This window comes from Vicia villosa, linkage group LG6 (genome assembly GCF_029867415.1).
Source record: "Vicia villosa cultivar HV-30 ecotype Madison, WI linkage group LG6, Vvil1.0, whole genome shotgun sequence".
In the NCBI taxonomy this organism is placed as follows: domain Eukaryota; kingdom Viridiplantae; phylum Streptophyta; class Magnoliopsida; order Fabales; family Fabaceae; genus Vicia; species Vicia villosa.
In genome coordinates, this window is record NC_081185.1 from 98,361,733 (window position 1) to 98,381,773 (window position 20,041).

At 34.7% G+C, this 20,041-nt stretch overlaps 1 protein-coding gene across 1 annotated transcript; it reads left to right on the forward strand.

Annotated features, from left to right (window-relative positions):
• Positions 1-9,395: 9,395 nt before the first annotated feature.
• LOC131611937 (jasmonate-induced oxygenase 2-like) lies at positions 9,396-12,664 on the forward strand. Its single transcript, XM_058883763.1, has 3 exons — positions 9,396-10,011; positions 10,918-11,251; positions 12,244-12,664. The coding sequence occupies exons 1-3, from the start codon at positions 9,500-9,502 to the stop codon at positions 12,493-12,495; spliced, it is 1,098 nt and encodes a 365-aa protein (XP_058739746.1). The 5' UTR covers positions 9,396-9,499; the 3' UTR covers positions 12,496-12,664.
• Positions 12,665-20,041: the final 7,377 nt, after the last annotated feature.

A 20,041-nucleotide genomic window follows, 5' to 3' on the forward strand; every position in this document is an offset into this window, starting at 1 on the left:
TAGGGATCATAGTTTTTTCCTAAAAAGAAGAGTATTAGGATGAAGAAGAGATTCATCTTTTCGACAAATGGAAAATAGTAAGAAATGATTACTGACTGAGCGTCGAATTCATAATCATTGCTCCCAATGTACTCTAGAACCAAGTTGCCAGAAGGTTGAGGCTGAGTTTCTCTGAGAGGAGGAGGAACGTCTTTGAGTTTGACATTGGCAAGGTTTGTATCTTGATAAGAAGAGACAGATGCCTTGTGATTCTTTTATTTCTTCCCTTTTGGTTTGGGAGAAGCAATTTCCTCATGTTCTTCGACAGCGGCGACATCACCACTGGTTTTTTTTCCTTTTGTTTGGCGTCAAAGGAGGTTTGCCACTACCCTGAAAAACAAAAAGACAAAGGCTTTTAAAAAAAGGAAAGAAATAAAAGATCACATCATTAAATACATTTGATTTTTTCATTGTTTTGGGAGAAACCTCGTCAACTAGAATTCCTTGACTCAAAGAAGTGGTCATGCCAGAAGTAGTTTTAGCCACAGGTTTGTCTTTTCTTGGCGCTTTCCTTTCGATGGCTGAAAAGAAAATAATTTGGTCGAAACATGCACTATGTCAAAGATTAGTAGTTTGAAAGGTTATAAAACCAAGAAATCCAAACATTCCGCACCTTGACCCATTGGAGAGGTAATCCTCACTGCATCCAAGTCGAAGTGAAGAAAGCCTTTGAAACTGTCTAAGGTATGTTTGGTTGCAACCGCTCTTTTAGCAGGTTTTTGTCGATCATTTGTCAACTCTTTAAAGAGATCCCCACATACAAACCGATTTGGGTAAGGGGGAAAATGATAAATTAAAATCTGCACTACGTAATCTTGGAAATTGGGGTGGTTCAAACTCAAAAGCCAAGTCATATTTGAACTCGGGTTGTATAGCTTTGAGAGTCTTTCTTTTAGAAATTTGTTTTTCAAATTTTTCTTTTAGAATAGGGGCTGCATCACAAACTGTTCGAAGAATCTGGGTAGGATTATAGACAGTTTCAAAGTACTTTTGGAATGCTTGGATTTCTTCGCAATGTGTGAGTTTACCTTTATGACATTGGTACTTCAAAGATGAAAAAGCTTTTGTTAGATTAGCATCAATTTCTTCAGTGGTGTACATATTCAGAGAATAGAAGTTCGTCCACCATTGGTCGAACCCTGTTGTAGAATAGAATGCTGGCTGGTACGCTATCAATTGGAAGTCAGCAAAATCTGCGTAGCGTTTTTGGTGTGTTGTAATATCTCGAGCTGCCCAAATGGTACTCGACACACATAAATCACGTTTCCGTTGGAAGAGAGAAACATGGATAAGTTGGCATAACCCAAATTGTCTGAAAACAAGATTAGGTTGATAAACCAACAAGCATACATAGCATTTTATTGGTAGAAGTTTGAAAACCAGCAATCGAGGAAGCAAGAATGCACGCCATATGTCTTCAATGGTGGTGTTGTTCTCTTTAACAACATCTTCAAGTGAAGCAGTAAACCAAGATGGACCGTGAGTTCGATTAATGAATGGAGCCATCGAAGGAGTGAAAGTATCACATGACGAAAACATTAAGGTGTATTGGGTAAGAGAAGCTTGCAAATCCGTATTCTCGTCAGCAGGAGTCAACCGGAGGAGTCTGGTACCTTCGATTTTTCTATCCTTTATATCTGGACTATTTTCATCAACTTGTCCACGTGTTGACAAAGAAGGTTCGAAAGTGGCATTGAGCCACAATTGAAGGAGCCAATAAGGTCCAGACAGGAGAAAGTTAGTGCCAGGTATATAGTTTTTTAATTTCTCACTCGCAGACCCTAAACTCTCATATTAACTTGCTAAGAGAAGTTCACTTAAGCATATTTTTCGACCAGCATGCAATTGGTTAGCAAGTGTCAGAAACTTCTTAGAAAATTGCAAAGATTTGCAACAAAAGGCAAACTTAGATAACCATAGACCTAAGAATGCTATGTGTTCTGCATCATAGACAATTTCTTCTTGAGTATGGTATAGACTGATGTAGGAACTAAAAGAAGCATTCTTGACGGTAAATCGGATTAAGTTTTCACTATCCTGATAAGGGTCAAAGGTTTCTCCTGTTGGGGGAAGTCCAGAAATGGCAGCTATGTCAAAAAGTGTGGGAGTTATCATTCCACATGGGAGGTGGAAAGTGTTATATGTACCGTCCCAATAGTACAAGCTAGATAACAACAAAGGTTGACAATAACTAAACCCTAGTTTTGACATTTGAATCAGGTCAAAAATGCCTAATTCTTTCCAAAGTGAAGCTTTTTGATTCTCAACTTTATCTAACCAAGATAAATATGATTTATCTAAAGATGGACAAGAGCGGAATGGTCTAAAGTTGTCCGTAATATAGTCTAATTGGAAAGCTTCTCTTATTTCCCTAGTGGAATCAGCAGATTGTTGGACTGAATCTTTTTCTTAGAGGGATTGGTTTTGTTCACTATGGGTTTTGTGTCAAAGTGATATGGTAAAATTTTTACACATTTTTCCAAATGATCTTCTGGGGCTAGTGGTCCTAAAAACCCTAACGTACTTTCCAAAAGAAGAGATGGAATCATTACCTGAGAAGCCATGATAATTCTTTGCTCTTTAGTAAGCTTTGGTGGTGTGATGTTCTCCCGATTTCCAGTAGTCACGATCTTGCTTGTTGGAATAGTGTGAAGACCGGAACTCTTTGAGGATCCAATGTCTGTGGTTTGCTTTAATTTCTTTTGTTGCTTATCAAAAGGCATTGTGGTTTTGTTCTGAAAAAAGGGTTTCTGGAAAAGAGTTGTAGAGATTGTGAGGAAGAAGGAAGGTTGAAGATAAAGTTGCGTAAAAAGAAAAGTTTGAGGTAATGATGGGTTTTTATAGAGTCAGCTTACGAAGAGTAGGTTATACTTGTCAGAAGTATTGGGTTACGTGCCAACCGTTTTAAAGGACAGCTGTAAAATGACTATTTAGTTTCCTCGGGAGTTGGAAGTTATGATGAATAATAACTGCACGCACGTCTCGATGAGACGTTTTGAGGAGGTAAATCACGATTGATTGATAGTTACTACTATAGAACTGAAAAGCAGTCGAAATCTAGAATTACAAGAAATGCCTATCTCTGCATGAATTCGAAATAGCCATTTATTGAGGGGTAATTTGTTAGCTGAAGATTTCGACTAAAGAATTGTGATACCTTGGAGTGTTGGATTATGATGAGGAAATAATTCTCATAGAGCTATTTAAGGTTTTTTCTCTTTGGAAGAAATGTTATTCGACCAAGAGTAGCTTTTGTAATATTTACAGTATCCTTCGATGAAAAAGCATCAGAAACATGTGCTCCAATTATCAACAATGGCTGAAGCCATATAACAGAATAACAGAATTCTGGTATTATGTGAAGAAGAAGACATTGAGTGATGAAAATGAAACTTGTTATTGATTGCTTGAAGAGATAGTTACAAGATAAAGGTATATATACATGAAATAATAATGGCCAATGATATAATGCCACCTATACATGTAATCAAATATAGGTAGAAATAGGAAAAATAATAAGAATAAACAATATACTCCAATATGCCCCCTCAAGTTGGACTATGTAAGCTGCATAGACCTAACTTGGGAATGATGGAAGAGAAAGCATGATAATGCAATGGCTTTGTAAAAACATCTGTTAGTTGGTTGGTAGTAGAAATAGGAAGGAGGTGAATAAGGTTGGATTTGATCTTTTCTCTTACCACATGACAATCCAACTCAATATGTTTGCTCCTTTCATGAAATGCTGGATTATGTGCAAGATATATAGCCGACTTGCTATCACAATATATAGAAGCCGGTTGAGAAGAAACAATGTTGAGATCATGGAACAAATACTGCAGCCATTGCAGTTCACAGGTGAGGGAAGCCAAAGCTTTGTATTCTGCCTCAGTGGAGGACCTGGAGATTGTGTTTTGTTTCTTGGACTTCCAGCAGAGAAGAGATGATCCAAGAATGACACAAAAGCCTGTGACAGACTTTCTGGTTGTGGGACATCGAGCCTAATCGGAATCTGCAAAGGCAAACAGCTTTAATAGACTAGATGAGGACAATAGAATACCTTTAGCAGGGCAAGATTTAAGGAACCGCAACACCTTAGTAGCAGCCTCATAGTGAGATTCAAGAGGGTTAGCAACAAATTGACTTAAATGTTGGACGGCAAAAGAAATATCAGGGCGTGTGTGTGAGGTAAAGTAATCGTCCAATCAACCTCTTGAACATGGTAGGATCAGCCAAAGGAATGCCCTCAGTAGCAGATAGTTTGAGGTTAGGATCAATGGGTGTAGAGGAGGGTTTAGAGGCAAGAAATCCTGTATCCTCCAATAGCTCAAGGGTGTATTTCCTTTGATTCATGAAGATTCCTTTAGAGGATCTAGCAATTTCAAATCCTAGGAAGAATCTGAGCTTGCCTAAATCCTTGATTCTGAATTTCTGATCCAAAGTAAGCTTGACCTGGTGAATCTCAATTAAAGAATTGCCAGCAATGACAATATCATCAACATAAACAAGAATAGCAGTAAAATAGTCTTTATGAGATTTCACATATAATGATTGGTCAGCTTGTGATTGTGAGTAACCCAAGGAAATAAGGAAAGAGGAGAGTTTAGAGTACCACTGTCTACTGGCCTGTTTAAGGCCATACAAAGATTTCTGCAATTTTCATACCTTAGAAGGAGAATCGGGAATAATGCCAGGAGGCAAAGTCATGTAAACTTCCTCATTTAAGTCACCATGAAGGAAACCATTATTTACATCTAGTTGCTCAAGATGCCAGCCTTTGATAGCAGCTACTGACAAGAGTACTCTAACTGCTGTAATCTTGGCTACAAGGGAGAATGTGTCAAAATAATGGATGCCCTCCATTTGTGTGTAACCTTTAGCTACCAGCCTAGCTTTATACCTCTCAATGGAGCCATCAGCCTTGTATTTGACCTTGTACACCCATCTACATCCAATGGGAACCTTTCTTGGAGGGAGATCAACCACACTCCATGTATGATTCTCTTCAAGAGCAAGTATTTCAGCAGTTATAGCCTGTTTCCAGCAATCCAATTTGACAGCTTGATTAAAGGTTTTGGGTTCCATAGTGGAAGACACAGACAAACAAAAACTCTTATAGGAGGAGGAACATTTCTCATAAGTGAGAAAGGAGGATAAAGGATACAGAACTTTAGAAGGAGAACAAGAAGTAGTGTTATAGCAATGATAATCCTTTAAGTAATGAGGAGGTTGGGAAGCTCTAGAAGAATGCCTAGTAGATACAACAGGATATTCTGCAGAGTTTGAGTTACCCTGTTGTGGAGACATAGAGGTTTCACTTATGGACTGGTCACTAGTAGGAGAAGAATTAACAGGAGAAGACAGCTCATGAGGTGTGGACCTAGAAGACAACTCATGAGGTGTGGACCTAGAAGAGCCAGAAGGATCAGAAATGGTAGAAGGAACAGGCTGGATAGAAGGAGGTGAAAGAGCCATGTCACTGTCATTGGATGAGGTAGGGTTAGGAGAGACAGTCATATCACTTGTACTTTGCTGCTGAATAGGGAAGATGTTGGTTGTACCATCAGAGAGAAATATGTCATCAAGGGTTTGGGCTTGGGAATATGTATCAGTAGGGTTAGTGGAAGGTACAACCTGTTGTTTAAAAGGAAAAGTAGTTTCATAGAAAAGGACATTCCTGGAGACAAAAATGTCATGAGTGTCCAGGTCATAAAGGATGTAACCCTTTGTACCCTCCTTATAACTAATGAATATGGCTTTTCTAGCTCTAGGTTGAAACTTGGTTCTATGGGCTTGAAGAGAAGTGGCATAAGACAGGCAGCCAAACACCTTTAGGTGGATCATGGATGGTGGTTGATTGAATAATAGTTCATAAAGGCATTTATTTTTCAAAAGAGGACTAGGGAGTCTATTTATAATATGAATGGCTTGCTGTATGCAAAAAGTCCAAAGGGATAGAGGAACATTAGAATGAAAGAAAAGGGATCTGGCTATGTTAAGAATATGTTGGTGTTTTCTCTCAACAATCCCATTTTGTTGAGGGGTTTCAACATAATTTCTTTGATGAAGAATGCCCTTTGATTGAAGAAAATTAGAAAGGGCAAGAAATTATGTTCCATTATCAGATCTCAAACATTTTAGGGTGGTATTAAATTGGTTTTCTATATATGCAATGAAATTGATAAGGCTCTGTTTGGTTTGGTCTTTTGTTTTCAAAAAAATAACCCAAGTATGTCTTGTCTAATCATCCACAAGGGTTAAAAAATATTTATGGCCAAGTATGGAAATAGTAGAAAAAGGACCCCAGAGGTCAGCATGTAAGATATTAAAAGGAAAGGAAGACTGAGATATACTATTTGGAAATGGGAGCTTCTTTTGTTTAGCAAAGTGACAAGAGTCACAAGGTACATAGTCATTATTACATGTAATGAAAGGAAAAGACTTAGAAATAGTGTGTAAACCTATCTTAGAAATGTGGCCTAATCTAAGATGCCACAGATTACAAATGTTGAATGAAATGGAATTATAAGAATTTTCATGAACATAACTACAAGAATTATTTGCAGAAGGAAAACATGCAGTGGTGTAAAGAGTATAGAGCCCCTTGTGAAGCTTAGCTATACCAATCACAGTCTTGGATTGAGTCTGCACAATATGACAAGAATTAGCATTGAATTGAGCAGAACATTGACTGTGATTAACAAGTTTTGCTACAGATATTAGGTTAACAGTGAAAGTGGGAACATAAAGCACATTGTGCAGAGTGAGGGAAGGTGAAATGGCAACTGTGAGCCATTAGGAAGACAAACATGTATGGGAACAATGGTGTTATGTGTAATGAAAGAAGACAAATTAAAAGTAAAGTAATCAGTAGCTCCAGTATCAAGGATCTAGAGAGAAGGATTCTTACCATTGGCACTGGTAGAATGAGAGGTCATGACCATGGGAGATGTGGAAACCAAGTTGGCAGTGGAATTGGGTTTGGATTGCTGATGTAGGGCCATGATGTTGTCATACTGCTCCTTAGTAAAACCAAATGAAGATGTGCTTGAATCCAGAGGAGAGGCATTGGATGCACTGCTTGCATTAGCTTGTGAGGAAGAACTTACTTGAGTCTTAGGCTTATTCTTATAACCAGGGGGATATCCATGCTTTATGAAGCATGTGTCAACAGTGTATTACCTCCTCTAGCAGCATTGGAACCTTGAAATTTTGCATGAGATGGATGAGTCCCCTGTTTAGCAGCATAGTTGCCCTCAGATGTTTGTGCTTGCAAAGCAGAAGCCTCAACAATGGATCCTGCAGAAGGAACAATACTAGATACTACACTATCCATTTCACGTTCTTATTGAATAACAAGTGAGAAAGCTTTGTCAATGTCAGGCAAAGGATTCATCATCATAATTTGTGATTTAGAATGTGCAAACTTTTCTGTTAAACCCTTGAGAAACCTTATGACATAATCTTGTTCCCTATACCTTTTAACAAAAGCAATAGCACCACACGAGCAAGGTATAGCGCAAGAACAAAAAGGAATTGGACGATAATTCTCTAACTCATCCCACATAACCTTCAACTAAGTAAAATAGTTAGAGACGTCGAGAGTACCTTGACGAAACTTGTATAAGTCTTCTTGAATGTCAGAAATGCGGAAGATATCACCGTGAGAAAATTGAATCTGCAAATTTTTCCACGCACTAGCTGCATTCTCGATCCACATGATGGATTTGGCAATAGATTCTGAAGTTGAGCATTGAATCCAAGCAAGAACCATGTTGTTGCAGCGTATCCATGGCGCGTACATAACATCTGAAACCGGTGGCTTAGCTAGGGTTCCGTCGATGAAGCGTTCTTTGTTCTTGGAGATTAACGCAATATGCATCGAACGAGCCCAAGTGTGATAGTTTTTATCGGTAAGAGGAGGAGTGACAAGAACGAGTGTTGGATTCTCGTTAGGATGAAGATAAAAGGGATTTGCAGAGTTCGTGGTGAAATCAATGTAGCTATGAGTCGCCATTGAAGAAGAGAACAAACAAAGAAAAATTGCAAAGAGGAGAAAGATGCAATCAAGAAGGAGGAAATCGAAAGGAAATCGCAAAGCTTCAATGGCTACCAGAGCATAAGCTCTGATACCATATCAATAATGGCTGAAGCCATGTAACAGAATAACATAATTCTGTTATTATGTGAAGAAGAAGACATTGAGTGATGAAAATGAAACTTGTTATTGATTGCTTGAAGAGATAGTTACAAGATAAAGGTATATATACATGAAATAATAATGGCCAATGATATAATACCACTTATACATGTAATCTAATCTAAGTAGAAAAAGGAAAAATAATAAGAATAAACAATATACTCCAATACCAATATATTTTAAATAACAAATTTGAATAGAAAGTAAAATTGAAATGTAGCTTTAACTGTATCATAAATAATAAATTAAAGAGAAGAATGACTTCATCTCGTATGTTATTTTTTTGAGTTTATCTTTCCTTGATAATGTCAGCATTTTTTTTTCCTACAGATGTTAAGATAGCATTTATGCTTTCCTTAATAATGTAATCATTTTTTTCTACAGATATGTTAAGATCACATTTATGCTAATTAGATGAATAGACAAAAATTTAAGCTAAATAAAAGTACCATTTTCTATCACTAGTCTTAGCGGGGGACCCTTTGGCATAGTTTATCTATTATAAGACAAGTCAAAGTTTTAGATCAAAAATATTTAATATGTTTGTCCAGTCTTATTATTTTTTTTGAGTTTTAGCGAGCGACATTAACATAAAAATTTATAATTATTTATCTGCTGCACCCTATTCAGCACTCATTTATTTTAAGGGTAATGTTAACTTGTGTCCTTGGGGCATAAGTTAAAAAACCTACTTTTAAAAATTTTGTTTTAAAAAATAAATAAAAAAATTAATTTTATATTTTTTTATTAAAATCAATGCACAAGTTCTAAAATATTCTTTCTTCAATTAGTTCTTAACTTGCGCCTTTAAGGCACAAGTTATCATTACCCTTATTTTAAAGCAGATAAAATTTTAGACTCTTACTCAAAATAAATCCCTTCCACTCAATTTTTTAACATTTTCTTGCGGCACTTCCTTAATCGCAAATCACATTGTTTGTCCTTTTCACTTAAAACAAAACCAAGTACATAAGATGAGTTATAGCAACACCTAAAAAGATTAACAAAAAGTTTGATTTTTGTTACTCGTCACACACACTTAGTCGACGTTAGAAAAATTAATATAATCACAATCCACTTGCAACTCAATTTGATCACGGCGCCGAAATTAATATCCCTCGTGCTCTTTTCTACATATATCTATATATAACCACTCTTGCTTACTCTCAAACACACTACAACAAAACCACTCTCACTTTCAAATCCCTTTGTCTTTCTGTTTTTCTACTTTCAACCATACCTCAAAAACTCAAAACAAAAATGATAACTTGTGACCAAACATGGCCCGAACCTATTGTTCGAGTCCAATCCTTAGCCGAAAGTGGCCTAAACTCAATCCCATCATGCTACATCAAACCAAGTTCCCAAAGACCATCTAAAACCAACCTCACCCCTCAAAACGATCATATCAATATCAACATACCTCTGATTGACCTTGAGCACGTCTCTAGTGAGGATCAGATCCTCAGGAAGACAGTGCTCAAGAACGTCTTAAAGGCGTGTCGGGAGTGGGGTTTTTTCCAAGTTGTGAACCATGGGATTGACCATGAGTTGATGAAGAGTGCTAAAGAAGTGTGGCGTGAGTTCTTTAACCTTCCACTTGAAGTGAAAGAAGAGTTTGCTAATTCTCCTACTACTTATGAGGGTTATGGTAGTAGGTTGGGAGTGAAGAAAGGTGCTATTTTGGATTGGAGTGACTATTTTTTTCTTCATTATATGCCTCCTTCTCTTAGAAACCAAGCTAAGTGGCCTGCACTTCCATCATCTTTGAGGTATGCACAAAGATAATATATTCTCTATTTTATTTTTATATAATAGAAACTTAGTTCTTAAAAAGTAGGTAAAAATTAACACACTTCTTTTGTTAATTATTGGATATTAAAAATAAATAGAGATTAATTTTCAGAATTTATGTTTAAACTAGCTTAATTTTAAAAATATTAAATATTTTAGTTCGTACTCTTTTACTTCTGTATTAAGTGGTCCCTACTATATTATAAACAAAATTGTTCAGTCTTTGAAAAATAATAAAGTTATGAGTATAATTTGACATTTGTAACGATGCGACTCATGTTGAAAATATGTTCTTTTTTAAAGCATATATAAATTAAACACATGTTAAAAGTGTTGAAATCATATATAAATAATATATATATATATATATATATATATATATATATATATATATATATGGTTGGTTAGAATTAGGATTATATCAGAAAGTAGGTAAGGTTTTGAAAGTTTGGGACCTATCAAAATTAATATTTGATATAGCATTAATTTTTCACACGTACAATACACGTAGGTACACTCTATTACCGCATGTTATTAAACAAGTAATTATATGATTAAATAACTTAAGACTTATTTATAATTTAAACAGTCAAACATACCATTTTTTTGGTTCATATATGAAGTGGAGAGATAAAATATATCTTAACAGTAGAAATAAAATTAAATAAACCAACTTGTTGCAACAGTAACTTTAATATTTATCACACTATGAGTCTCTTTCAATTGTGCAAATTTGACCACGGTAGTACATTCAAATTTTTTTCTCCTTTTTCATGCATACATTTTCTCAAAAATAGAAATATTTTATATTAATGGTACAATTTTATGACTATCCATGAAAAGCAATTGATGTAAAAAAAAACTTTGTACTTCAAATTTTTCAGGAAAGTGATTGATGAATATAGTGAAGAAGTGGTTAAGCTAGGAGGGAGAATATTGGAAATAATGTCAACAAATCTTGGTTTGGAAGAAGATTTTCTTATGAATGCATTTGGGGGAGAAAATGAGCTTGGTGCTTGTTTAAGGGTTAATTTTTATCCAAAGTGTCCACAGCCTGACCTTACTTTAGGGCTGTCTTCTCACTCTGACCCTGGTGGTATGACCATTCTTCTACCTGATGATTTTGTGTCTGGACTTCAAGTAAGAAAAGGAAATGATTGGATCACTGTTAAGCCTGTCCCTAATGCTTTTATCATCAACATTGGTGACCAAATTCAGGTCCTACCTCTTTTTATAATTTACTTGTTACATAATTACTTACTAACTAGTTATTTTCATAATTTCACTTATGTTACAACTTTTATTCTATATTGATACACTCACGGGCGGTTAAAAAACAACCGAAATCGAACTAAATTATCAAACCGAAGTTATAATAATTGAACCATTATTTTTTGGTTAGTAAATTAAATTATATTGTATAAACAGTTTTAAAATTGAATCAAATGGTAAATAAATCGAACAAAAATAAAAATCAAACCTAGTCGAAACTGAAAATGAAAAACACTAAAATCAAATTTAATGTTTTTTTATTAAAAATATATAATGGTTTGATTCCTTAACAAATTATTTATTTTAGGAAAAATATCTTATGTCAATTTGGTTCGGAGCGGACCAGTATACCAATCCAATAATTTTGATTTGTTTTGATTTTGGATAAATTGAAATGGTTTAGTCCGAGTGACATTTTTCTATGGTTCGATATGTTTCATTTTTGAACTGAATCGGACCATCAACAACCCTACTCGAGGTCATGTTTAAAAGCGTGTAACATCGACTATCACTCAAAATTAAAATTCCACATGATTAAACCGTAGTAAAAAAGAATCTTACAAAATATTTGTCATAGTTAACTCGTGATAAAATGAAATTTTTATTTATTTTAAAATAGTTAAACCGTTATTAACATATATCGAAATTACCAAAACTTTAAGTCAGCATTGCATATAAATAAAGCCGGATACATTCATTATTCAATGAACCTAAAAAAAGAATTTTTGTTTATAAATAAGACCGGAGAAAGTACTATAAACAAATAAAAAAAAAATGTACCACAATATAATGATTATAACATACACCACTTAAAAAGTATGCATAATGACTATTCTCTCTCTTAGTCAAATAAATATAATTGAGGTGAAGAATTCAACAACTGGTGGTTGTAAATGATTAATAACTATTGAACTAACCTCATGTTTATAATGTTTTAGGTGATGAGCAATGCAATATACAAGAGTGTAGAACACAGGGTGATTGTGAATCCAATACAAGATCGTGTTTCATTGGCTATGTTTTACAATCCAAAAAGTGATTTACTCATTCAACCTGCTAAGGAGCTTGTGACAGAGGAAAAGCCAGCCCTTTATCCACCAATGACCTATGATGAATATAGACTTTATATTAGGATGAAAGGACCTTGTGGAAAAGCCCAAGTTGAATCATTGGCTTCTGTATGTAATTAATTAATTAATTTGTTAATTAATTAATTAATTCCAATAATAACTATGTAGTAATTTGCAAATGATGAATTTGCTTATGATAAAATAATTGGATATGTTGCTCTATAATTGAGAAATTGAACTTTTGTTTAATTATAAAGTATATTAAATTGAATCACATGTACTAATGTAATTATGTATATGGTGTTTCATTTTTGTTATTTGAGTTATTGGATTGGGCTTTATTGGAAAAAAAATCAATAATGGTGAGTGATAGGGTAAAGCATATATGTATGTACCTTTCCAAACACAGCCTTAGTGGGATGCTCACTAAAAGCTTACACTATGGGATGATGATAGCAGAAGTATGTGATGTAGATTTGACCAACTTTTTTGTGGAAAATGTGTTATCATTAAAATTGATTGAGGTTTTCTCTTATGAGATCTCCATAATCATTTAATTTGGTTTTTTTATTAGTGAAATCACAATTTTATATGTAATATTTATTTAGAATAAGAATAATATAAAATAGCCTAAAGATGTCTTGAGTTCCTCATTAAATCTTGCACCACATACGTACAAGCACAAGTAATAGGTGACTAATAAAAATATAATATTTTCTAACTAAAAATTACTTCCATTAGATGTCTTAATTTTAATTTTATTTAAAAAATAAGTCACTTATTCTCTTGATTGAAAAAGAAACCGAGAAGAAACGTCCTCTTGATTAAAAGAGAAATCGAGGGGAAAAATTTGTGGAGGATAAGGTTCTATTCCTAAGAACAATAATTTGAATTTTATTTATAATTATAATCACTCATTCTTTTTATTTTAATATTAAAAATAAATAATTTTTTCTCTCGTTTATTTAAAAAAATCGAGGAAAAAATTTGTCCAAAATTAATATTTAAAACACTACATTCTCACTCTTGCCCTAAACTTAACTTATTTTTCTGCCTCCAAACTTCATATTTCTCCCCTAAATTTTACTTGTTGTTTTGTTGTTGTTTTGTTGTTTTGTTGTTGTTGTTGTTGTTGTTGCTGTTGTTGTTGTTGTTGCTGCTGTTGTTGCTGCTGCTGTTGTTGTTGCTGCTGCTGTTGTTGTTGTTGTTGTTGCCGCTGCTGTTGCTGTTGTTGTTGTTGCTTTTGTTGTTGTTGTTGTTTTTTTTTTAAGAATAATTTCTCAATGTTGTCTCAATGCAAACATTCAATGATTTATTGTTTGTCTTGGTTGACAACATTGAAAAACTGATTTTTAATCATTCTTAAAAGATATTGCATCTCAAAAATAAAAAGGTCAATGGTAGAAAGTTGTATTTGATATTTTTTTGCGTTCACCATTTTTTGTTTTCAATTGAAGTTATGTATTCTCTCGGTTGGGCTGAAAACCGAGGGGAAAAATCTCTAAGGGACACTATTCGATTCCTAGCAAATAATGTTTTATGTTTTTGTTATTCCCTTCGTTCTAAATGTAAATCGAGAGGAAAACTAATGGCGCCCTTATTTTTTAAAATCATTAAGTTAGCTTTCATTCACTTTTGCTTTACTCCTAAACTTTTTGAGCCCTAACGAACATAGCATCTTCTTCATCTTCTCCAATAAACCAAACCAAACTTAACATTTCAAGTCGAACGGAGTAAAAAAAAGGAGGAAGAAAACTAGAATAAGGAAACTCAAAACTCATACCAACTCATTTCTTTAACTTTCTCATTGCGTTTTCGGTACATAAATACTTTCTCCATCTCTAAACTAGTAATGTTATTCTTATTGTTGTTGTTGTTGTTGTTATATTTAAGGTTTTTAATGTTATTGTTGTTTTTTAGAATGAGGGTTTAATGTTATTGTTGTTGTTGTTGTTCTCGTTGTTTTGTTGATATTAGAATATAAAATATTTATTGTATCAATTATTAGCATCTTCTATATTGATTTGGCATTGATGTATATTGATTAGCAAATTATTTTGATGAGTCAAACATGACTCAGCATCATTGTATATATAATATGTACTCATTACTATATAATGAAATATCATGAATCAGAATTCTATTATAGTATCACAAGCGCATTCTTCTCGTCGGCATCTCTCTTCCTCTACCTTCAGTCGTGCTCGGCCTTCATCTCTTACATTATTTTTTTCGATCTTCTACCTCACCATATCATTATCATCATGTTTGAATCAAGCCCAATCACTTCTCAATAAAAAACACCAACCAAAACCACTATCAAAATCATCGCTCCCTCCATGCATCTTGCTCTTACTGTTAACATTATCACAAACTTCATTAAAATTACTCTTGATATTAAAAAGAGCCAAAACAATACCTAATATGAGTTGTTCAAAATTCATGCTCAAGCATATGAGGTTTTTGACCACGTTACTCCTCTATCCAAAATCGATGCTACCTCTTCCTCCCCATCTCTCAAAGAAACAGACCCAACTCTATGAATATGCCTTGATGCCATTGTTCTACAATAGATTTATGGCACTATATCCAATGACCTTATCCATACCATAATTGAACGTAACTCTACCGCACAACTAGCTTGGGAACGTCTCTTTAACATTTTCTTTGATAACAAGAACTCTCATGCTCTATATTTAGAGCAAGAATTCTCCTAGGTCACCATGGAACAATTCCCAGACGCCTCCTCATACTTCCGACACATTAAGCCTCTTTCTGATTAATTATCTAATGTTGGTGCATCTGTATCAAACAAAGGCATGATGCTTCAACTTGTTTATGTTCTCTCTAATTCATATGCTATTGTTGGCTCTCAAATCCATCATTTTGAAACTCTGCCTACTTTTTACCAGGCTCGAACAATGGTTTTCTTGGAAGAAACACACACAACATAACATTGATAACTCTGCATTTATTACTTCTCAGAAAAACCGCTCACCTGCTTCCCCTCATACTCGCGCCAACCATAACAACAATAATAATATCGTCGATCGAGGTGGACGTGGTGGTTTAGGCAACAATTATGGAAGATGGAGTTGTGGTCGTGGTGGAAGTCGAGGCAGGCGATCACACCATTATCAACAAAGGGCGTGGAATTAACCCTCTCTATAATAGACCTGGGTCTATACTCCTTGGATTACACACTGGAAGCCATGGGCCACCCCTCCTTGCCCATATCCTACAACTGGAAATTTATAGCAATCAGTCGCTCTAAACTGTCAACCCGACATTCTTGGGCAGAAACCACAACATGCATTTATTGCTTCAGCACAACTCTCATACACACCAACAAATATTCAAGCTACAATGCATACTCTGTCTAAGGCTTCTCTTGCATCTCACATGACGAAAAGCAGAGTTAATCTAACATCTTATTCCAATATAAGTAATCATATGACTGTCGACAGTAAATGGAATATGATGACCACTCCCTTAACCTTGAATAATGTCCTGCATGCACCTAAATTATTCAAAAATCATATTTCTGTATGAAAATTTACCATTGACAATAAAGTTTATGTTAAATTTGATCCATTTGATTTTTCTGTCAAGGATCTTCATGTAAGAACAAGATTGGTTCTGCATCCGGCATTGAGTTTTGATGATAACTTTACATGTTATCTTAAAGAACAAATGTATACTCTAACTGTTATGTCTAGTGTGTAGCTTTTGCTTAATAAGTTCTGAATCTGGTATGAAGGTGTGTGACGTCATCAGGTTCTGAACTCAACACTCTAGAAGAATACCTTTTACTATATTACAAAGGAAGTCAAGATTCTGGAATGCTACTTTTGCAACGGTTCTAAGGAACGTTAGTACAAGAGCTTCTGATCGTGAATTTTCAAGGAAGCTTTGGAATCCTTCTAAAGTTTTACTTATGTCGTCCCAAGTTCTGAAGATGCTGAAGACAAGGTTTTGAAGATCTAAAGACATCACTTCTGAAGAACAAGTGTTGAAGACTCTCAAGACAAGGATCTGCCGAACAGGTTCTGAAGACTCAAAGACTTAGGTTCTGAAGACTCAAGTTATGATCCTTCTACAACATGCTTCAATCAACATACATCCGAAGCCTTTGAAGACTTAGAAGATCAACAATGACTTGTGTCAGAAGGTAAGTATAAAAGTACATAGTACACTGTGACCACTACTCTGATTGGATGGCGTAAGGACAATCCTACTTGTACTTGCTGTCTACCATTCCCACCATAACCGTTGGGATAAAACAATTTATTTTGTATTTCCTATTCTATCCTCCAACGGTTCTATCCTTCTCTATAAAGGAAACCTTGAAGGAATTTGAATACAACAAATCAGTGATACAAAACTACACCAAAGCATTGTAAAAACTCTATTGAGATATTCTTTGTATAGTTTTGTATTTTTAGCAAGGAGCTTTTGTTCATATCTTGCTTTCAACGCTTTTGTGTTGTTGTACTTAAATATTGTGTAATCTGCTTATTAAAAGCATCTCTGTATACACAGCTTTGTAATCAATGGTTGTTGATAGATGCATTAGGGGACTAAGTGATAGTCAGAATTCTCAAGAAGACTTTAGTTGTGGTCATAGTGGTTTCACGATAAGGATTAGCTGAACATGTTGAGGTTGTCAACAAGGTTGATTGTACTTATTATGGTTGCTTGTAATTGTAACACCCCAATTCTATCCGATAAATTATACGATAATCAGAGTATAAAAATTCTAAAACATTCACATGGGATATCACATTTTGACATTTAAATCACATACGACATTCACGCCTTCAATATAGATACATAACACCTTTAATCAAAGCGGACAAACTTATAGCAAATAATTTAATCCTTATAATTCATTTCATCAAATAAAATTAACCACGTAGCGGATTCACAAACTTCCCGAAAAATCAAGTTAAATCATAGCATATTCGCATCAACGCAAAACAACTTCAAAATTACAGTTTAAATGTAAAAAACCAATAAAATTCAGCAAAACAAATAATAACTAAAACATGCGTTTGTCCCCCCGAGTGCTACGTATCAAAGCGACATCACCACTCGAACTATCACATCAACTAAATCTTCATCATTGCGAATCACCTGCATGTTACCAATATAAAGGTAACAACGAAACAAATAAAGGGTGAATATCAAACCATATAAATACAGTTATGATAAACAATATATTCAGGTTCAAGTCATAATATTCATCACTTTACGGTATAATCGTTACCGTTTAATTCACTTTGTTATTTAAACCAAAACGACATACGTATTACACAAGAATTCATATTCCATTCACGGTAATTCACCTAAGTTCATACATCAAATCACATAAATTCATAATCATACAAAAATGAAATGCGACTCTAACATATGCAAATGCATGTGGTACCTAGGGCTTTAGCCCCCATCGCCAATTGCCAATTATTAGAGGCATTCAACAGGCATGAGCCTTCGTCCCAGTTTGCCAATCCAGACCGTCACAAAATGCAATTCATGCGACTCAATGAATGCAACATCACAAATATATTCACCACAAAAATTGTAACGAGGCATATGCCTATATCACAAATGTTACCAATAATTAGAGGTAACTCATCGTCACTTTATTTCCTACGCTTCACAATAATTCATAAAAGTTCATTGCATCACATCACCGCAATATATCACGACAACGGATCAACGACAATAATTCACCAATAACAAATCAACACAATTAGTCTATGCCAACAGCGCAATACTTCACAATATTCACAAAAGCACGTCACGTCGCAACATCACAAAAACACCGCAATACAATAACGCTTAATAGATTATTAGCGAAACACTCCTAAGTCCTAATGTTATTTCACTCGCTATATATTTTTGTCCACTATTTTATTTCTTGGTCTGCTACTATTATACCATGGCGCATTTCTGCTAATCATTATACAGATGTTATAATCCTGCTATTAGTATTACTCTACTATTCCATTCTATACCAACACCTGCTATTGAAATTAATCAACTAACTGCTACTTCATTTTAATTGTATTATTTGGATCATCTAAATGGTTTATTCCTGCAAAAATATTTCTAAGTTACTATTACCATACATTCAACTATTAAATTGGCCTTCATTTAATCCCACATGTACTAGTCTTCTTTGTTAGCTAATTCATCTTCTATTATTACATATGCCTCCATGGTTAATTATTATACTAACCATAACCACCATGTGAGTAGAGTTTATTGTGTTATACTAAAATTAATGGCTATTGATTTAAGTCTGCAATTTAATTCCAAGTCGTTCTTACTTTATACTATCCATACTATACAGTTACTTAATTAATTAATGAAAAGTGGTGCACTTGGAGTATGGGACCCCCGTCCTAAATTGTGGAGCACCCGTCCCATAATCGGACTGCCCAAAATCCAAAAGGGCGCTCGCCCCATGTTAAAGGGTCGCATGTCCCCTCATATGTGGGGCCTTCCCCCACTTCCTTTCTAATGGGACGTCCGTCCCACTCTCAGTGGCCCGTCCCCAATTATTTTCTTCTTCTCCCAATTTATATTCTTTCCGTCCCTCTTCACTACTCAACCCAGAAATTTCACAATTCATAGAAAATTCACCAACACAGAGAGTTCACAATATAAAAAATATTCATTGATCGATTAATGCAATTCTCCCATATATCACAAACACCACCACAAGGCAATACTCACTTAGCAATAATTTGCACATACGATTTCCAGAAAATCCAACACAGTAACATCACAACATCAAAATTATACCTAAACATAGAGATAATATTAATACACTAAATCCCACATACGGTTCATCATATCCCCGTTTATAGAGCTAGAACCCCACCCTTATCTTGGATTGGAGACTGCTCTAAATTTCCGGTCGAATTCTTAGCTTTCGGCTTCGCATAATTCTTCCGTTTTCCTCTTCACGACATAGTTCCCGTATCTCTTTTCCTTCTTCATGCTACATCAACAAAACCTAACTCTCCCTTATTTCTTATTTTCCTTATATCATTTTTGAAGGATAGAAAAACACTTAGAAAGGGGGGGTTTGAATAAGTGTGACTTTAAAAACTCTTAAGATAAAAACAATTGCACAATGATTTTTATCCTGGTTCGTTGTTAACGAAACTACTCCAGTCCACCCCCTTAGAGTGATTTACCTCAACTGAGGATTTAATCCACTAATCAGTCTTGATTACAATGGTTTTCCACTTAGATACTCTCTAAGTCTTCTAGAGTATTCTGATCACAACCTGATCACTCTAGGAACACAATGCTTAGATACCCTCTAAGACTTCTAGAGAATCCGATCACAACTTGATCTCCTCTAGTTCTTTACAAATGAATGTAAATAAATTCTTACAAGAGTATTACAATGCTTCTTAAAAAAGCTATAATCACAACTGTGATATTTCTCTTAAGTTTAAGCTTAATCTCACTAAGATATTACAACAGTAATGAAATGAGGTTGAAGATGAAGTTTTGAGAGCTTTTCACTTTGATAGCGTTTCTGTATGTTTGCGTAGAGTGTTGTATTCAGCTTCTCATCAGAACTTCTATTTATAGGCGTTTTGAGAAGATGACCGTTGGGAGCATTTAATGCGTTGCGTGATCC